Source organism: Mastigoproctus giganteus, chromosome 7 (genome assembly GCF_048544385.1).
Source record: "Mastigoproctus giganteus isolate SK-2022 chromosome 7, ASM4854438v1, whole genome shotgun sequence".
Lineage (NCBI taxonomy): Eukaryota > Metazoa > Arthropoda > Arachnida > Uropygi > Thelyphonidae > Mastigoproctus > Mastigoproctus giganteus.
The window spans coordinates 5,430,113-5,436,112 of record NC_143581.1 but is presented as its reverse complement, the minus strand read 5'-3'; the positions used below and the strand labels follow the sequence as shown (position 1 = coordinate 5,436,112).

At 38.4% G+C, this 6,000-nt stretch overlaps 1 protein-coding gene across 2 annotated transcripts in view; it reads right to left on the bottom strand.

The window, feature by feature from the left end:
- Nucleotides 1-254: 254 nt before the first annotated feature.
- Nucleotides 255-6,000, bottom strand: part of EMC8-9 (ER membrane protein complex subunit 8/9) — a 67,897-nt gene continuing 62,151 nt past the window's right edge. For both annotated transcript variants that reach the window (XM_090378621.1, XM_090378620.1), the window contains exon 5: nucleotides 255-471. In XM_090378621.1, the coding sequence (XP_090234747.1) occupies nucleotides 312-471 (160 nt within the window). In that variant the 3' untranslated portion in view covers nucleotides 255-311. The remainder of the gene's footprint in view (nucleotides 472-6,000) is intronic.

The following is a 6,000-nucleotide window of genomic DNA, read 5'->3' as shown; positions in this document are numbered from 1 at the left end:
ATATACAAAAAAGGTTCTCATTTAAACCCTGGTACATTCCTATTATATCTTTCCTAATTTCAGACTTTGATATTCAATATAAAATACATACATCTTTAAGGGAAAGATTTCACATTCCATTTTCAAAAACATGGAAGTAATGAAAACACTATACTGGATTTAGTCCTTTGCTTTATAACTGGTCAAGGCCACTTGAAACACACTCTAAATAAAGGCTCCTCAAGAAGAAAAAAAAAAAAAAAAAAGGAACCTCTGGGGGAAGTCACAGCTTGCACTGTAGTTAGTTATGAATGCATTAAATGCACGCTGTGCTATAAACATCGTGAAATTTCCTCATTTATAACCTGGTTGCTCCAGTCCTGGGTGATATCATCCAAATGATTATCGAAATCAACCAATTTCCTGAAGAGTTTGGAGTGTAGTAGAGCTGAGGTCACACTGAGGGTTTTATGGCCTTGTTCCAAATGCACACTGCAAATTTAAATATATATATATATATATTATGGGAATATGAAATAAAAGTAAGTCAAAGACTATCCTTGTCTATATAATCATTTAACAAGAAAATCCAACCTACTATACAGGCAAATTTCTTTATATGTAACTCAACTGCACCCTGACTCTGTCAAGGAGCAAACACTAATTTGGGCATGAAAAGATATCATAAAAAGCATTTTGCTGATAGATCTTCATGGAGCTGCTAAGTTACATATAACTCAGCAATTCTGCATTTAATTGGCAACAAAAAGAATGATAGCTTAAAACACAGTGACACAAATAAAGCAGTTAATTCTAATATACTCGATTTATTACAAACCTGTTTAAAAAACTTCTTTAATTAAAACACATTCTTTATGCTGTCTATGGAAATTTTTATACCAGTGTATGACCTCCACAGTGCTACATACAGCTGCCCACGTGTGAAGATTTTTTTCACTGGAGACCATTCTATGGTGGGCACAATAGTTTCGTTTGAAATCTGTACTCATGGGTAGCACAGTTGATACAGGTCCTCCCCACACTGGGTGGAAAAGATTGGAGTTCAAATCCTGTCAATGATAGGAGGAATTTTTTATGGACCTTTTTCACAATGTGGCTGAGTTAGTCTGCCTCAGGTAAGGATAGTATGGCTTTTTCTTCTAGAAACTTTTTTTTTTTTTTTTTTTTTTTTTGTATAGCAAATAGGCAAATCGATCTCAGAACATATGCAATTTATAGATATATATATATATATATATAGTGCAATATGGTCTAAGTTCCTCCTGCAACTAAAACACACCAACAGAAACAACCATATCAAATCAAAATTCTTGCCTTGTGACTCACTGGCCTTTGCAACTTTGCAATTGTAATTGGTGCACTACATTTATATACCATGTTGCTACTGGTATGGACACAATAAAGTTTCTTGCCATGTGAGTAGCTCATATAGTGAAAAACTCTTGTGTGAAAGGTACTCAAATGTAAGACTCCTACAATGACACCTTAGATGGATGAATATTTGGTGCACACAAATTAATGAGCTGAGAAGAATGACATATTACCACCAATTGCTCAATTTTCTCTTTTAAGACCCTTGCTACTCCAGTTTTTAAAGAAATTCAAACTTTCAGGTAGTTTAGAAGATTTCCAATGCTGAACTCTAGAGTTCCCTTCTGATGCTAGCACTGAGAGCAAGTTGCTTTCAATATCAGGATTTCGGTTTTTATTAGCAAAGATCACTATAATGGGTTATAGTATGGAATCACTTTGTTTGCTGCCATGTATAGTAATAAAATGTGTATTTTTCAGCACCATCAATACCTCTTCTTTTGTTATCTGTGCAATTCACTAACAATACCTGCTGCTTTTGTTCACCCACGACCATATTTTTCCTAATGCTACTTTGCTATCAGGAAACATTTCTGAACAATGTGCCTGCACGATTAGCACAACTCACAGGAAACACATTCTTCGATAAACAGTGTGAATAAACATATATTTTTGCATTTCCTTCTATGCAGCACACATTTTCGTTATGCATATCTGGTAAAATCAAGTTTCCTGCAACTTGAAACTGAAAAATCATGTCTACACATTTAGTAAATATATTACCTTTTCCAGATTTTAAAATACATGGAAAATCTTGTGTATATGTCTTCTGAAATTTTATATTATATTTCTTTGGTATCTGACTAGAAAGGGTGCAAGAATATTTGCTGATGCTATCGAGGCAGCGTTAGGTGGGTCGGAAAACTGCTAGCTTGGGGGGAGACAAAGACGAATAGATTAACAGTAGCCACTGGCAGAGGTGAAAGAGATTCTTGCACTGCTTCTATTGGAATGAGCAGAAGCCTGAAAAACAAGATGCAGGATATTTCAGAGACTGCCGGGAGTCATTGCGGTACAAGTAAACACATGGGTTGTGTTAGGGAAGCTAAGAATAGAAATAGGTGCATGTATACTTGCGTGTACACCAATGCTAGGAGTTTAGTAAATAAATTTGATGAATTTGAGGTATTGCTCAAAACATCAAAGGCAGATATTGTTGGGATATCAGAGACGTGGTGTCACACAGATATAAGAAATGCAGAACTGGAATCTGGGGAGTACAACGTCTACAGAAAGGATAGACTGGATAGGAAGGGAGGAGGGGTTATGCTATTAGTGAAGAAATCATCTGGTGAGTATGGGCTTGGCAAACCCAGGGTCCTGAGCTGGATATCACCATTCTTCTCTTTCTTGGTGATTCCTTTCTACTCTCTCTTTCTCTCTCAGGGTAACTCGGGAATTTTTTTTTTTTTTTTGGCTGGTGCAGCATAAGCCTCAGGCTTCCTTGTACCATATGGCTATTAGTAATAATAATAATACATAAAATCCAAGGAAGTGAAGCCAGCGGACATCGCTGGACAGTGCAGTGTCGAGTCAGTTTGGTGTGACATAAGCATTGGGAGATCAAAATTGAGAGTAGGAGTGTGCTATAGGCCTAATGACTCAGATGAGTATAATAAAAAACTGTACAGGGAAATAGAGTGGGCCAGTAAACCAGAGAGTCCTATAATGGGAGATTTTAATTTCCCACATACTGACTGGAATTTGTGGGTTGGTCACTCACACACTAGCAAGGCTTTTGTGGATTTATTGGATGATTGTTTTCTACATCAGCATGTTCGGGAGGCAACTAGAGGGGGGAATACTCTTGATTTGATTATCAGCAGTGATTCTTCATGCATTAAGTATCTGCAGATAAATGAACCACTAGGTGGCAGTGATCACAGTGTGCTGAAGTGGGATTTACTCAAAGAGGTAACTACCATTAGGGGTAAAGGGAAGGGTTATTGCTTTCGTAAAGGCGACTACGATGGACTGAGACAGTATTTAAATTCTATACAGTGGGACCAACTGATGATGTTACCAACAGCAAATGCAAAATGGGAAGCATTCAAAGAACTTATCTTGGAAGCTACTAGGCTTTACATACCAACTAAGAAATACTGTTCAAGGTTTAGGCCTAAATGGATGTCAGATGAACTGATGAGGCATATGGCAGAGAAGAAACATGCATGGGTACATACAAATTAACACATGACACAGAAGCCTATGATAGATACAAGTTGATCTATAACCGAGTTACAAAGGAGGTTAGGCAGGCGAAGGCAGATTACGAGAAATCTTTGGCAAGGGATGCAAAGAAAAACAGCAAAGAGTTCTTTACTTATGTAAACTCTAGAAGGAAGGGGATGAATCAGATTGGTCCACTTGATATCGATGGGTCAACTGTTGATGATCCTGCTCAGGTAGCTAACAAACTAAATGAATATTTTGCATCCACATTCACACATGAGGAGTTATTTAGCGAGGGGAAAGCCAGAGGTGTATTCAACTCTAGCAGTAAGCTAGAGAATCTTGTAATAACTGAAAGTAAAGTGGAGGAGAAATTGTTGAAGATAAACACAAGAAAGGCACCCGGGGTGGATGGGATCTATCCAGTTATATTAAAGGAGGCAGCAAAGGAAGTAAGCAAACCCTTAGCCATAATTATGAGAGCTTCCTTGGACTCAGGGGAGGTACCCACAGACAGGAGATGTGCAAATGTGACCCCAATTCACAAAGGAGGATCAAAGGCTGACACAAGTAATTATAGACCTGTGAGTTTAACTTCTGTTCCAGGAAAATTAATGGAGGCACTAGTTAAAGAAGCACTGCAGGATCATTTAGACAAGACTTCAGTTATAGCTCGGACACAGCATGGTTTTGTTAAGGGGAAGTCTTGCCTGACCAATTTGATTGGATACTATGATGCAGTCACAAAGGAACTGGATGCAGGGAATAACTTTGATATTATATACTTGGATCTTAGAAAGGCTTTTGATACTGTTGCACATGGAAGACTGCTGCACAAATTGGAGCAGTGTGACATAGGAAGCAAACTGCTGCTGCGGATAAAGGGGTGGCTGAGGGGGAGAAGACAGAGAGTGGTAATCAATGGACACTGCTCATCGAGGACTAATGTTATTAGTGGAGTCCCTCAGGGCTCAGTGTTGGGTCCATTATTGTTTTCTGTATTTATAAATGATATTGATGATGGTATATCAAGCTTAATGTCGAAGTTTGCAGACGATACAAAGGTAGGCAGGGTTGTCAAGGGCACTACTGACACTATGCTGCTGCAACAGGATCTGGAAAGGTTGAGCAGATGGGCCGAGAGGTGGCAAATGAAGTTTAACATTGACAAATGTAAAGTACTGCACATGGGAAACAGCAACCCCCAGAGCAACGTATCAACTCTGTGGTACTACACTGACAGTGGTAGAGAATGAAAGGGACCTGGGGGTGGTTGTGCAGGCAGATATGAAGTTCTCTGAGCAGTGCAGACGGGCTGCAAGAGTAGCTCATGGTGTATTGTCAATGATATATAGGAATTTTTCTAGCAGGGATAAGGAGGTGATTATTCCCTTGTATAAGGCAATGGTCAGGCCACACCTAGAGTACTGTATACAGGTCTGGAGGCCTCATTTCAAGAAGGATGTAGAGCTGCTGGAACGAGTACAGAGAAGGGCAACAAGATTAGTGAATGGAACAAAGGGGTGCTCTTACGAAGAAAGGCTTAAGTTTTGCAAATTACAGTGTCTGGAGACTAGGCACCAGCGAGGTGATCTGATAGAGGTGTATAAAGCCTTGAATGGTTTGAGCATGCTCAATCCCATCAGCATTGAGCATGCTCAATGCTGATAGGATTCTTCCTCTCGCTCAGAATAATCACCTGAGGGGGCATAAAATCAAATTGAGGAAAGACAGATGTAGAATAGACGTGCGGAAATTTGCCTTTAGCCAGCGGGTGCTTGGTTGGTGGAACAGACTTCCATCCCTTGTCGTGGAAGTTGAGAGCCTAAATAAGTTTAAGGCTCAGCTGGACAGGTATTTTTAACGAACAGAGGGGTGAAGTGGAAGTGGTTTTTTTTTTTTTTTTTTGGCTGATGCTGCATAAGCTTGCTTTCTTGCATCAAATGCCTCTACTAATGCTAAAAAATGCTAATGCATCGTTCACACCACACAAGTATGATAAAATGGTCACAAGTTATAGAGAACAATGCTGTTATTCTGTGTTCCTATTCTGCAATGTATACTCTGACAATTGATGTAAATTTGTTAAAGAAAATAAGCACAAATTTTCAGAATTAAAAAAACAAAAAATTCTAATTTTAACACAATTTTACTATTTTTAAATGTAAAGAAAAAGATGGAAAAAAAACTGTTATGACAATGACAAAAGAGATGGCATAAAATCAATACAAAACATGGCCTCTGCATTGTAAACTTGGAGAGCTGGCATCTGTTTCACCCGTTGTTTATAAGAATACAAAGGTTCCTTCTGGCCAGTATTTTAGAATTCAGAAATCCCTCAGTTAAAAACAGTCTTTTGTCATGCAAAACTTATTTTCCCAATGACTTCTATTACATTAACTTGATATGCATTTTTACACAATAAAATAAAAATAAAGAGAGACACAGAAAAAGAGA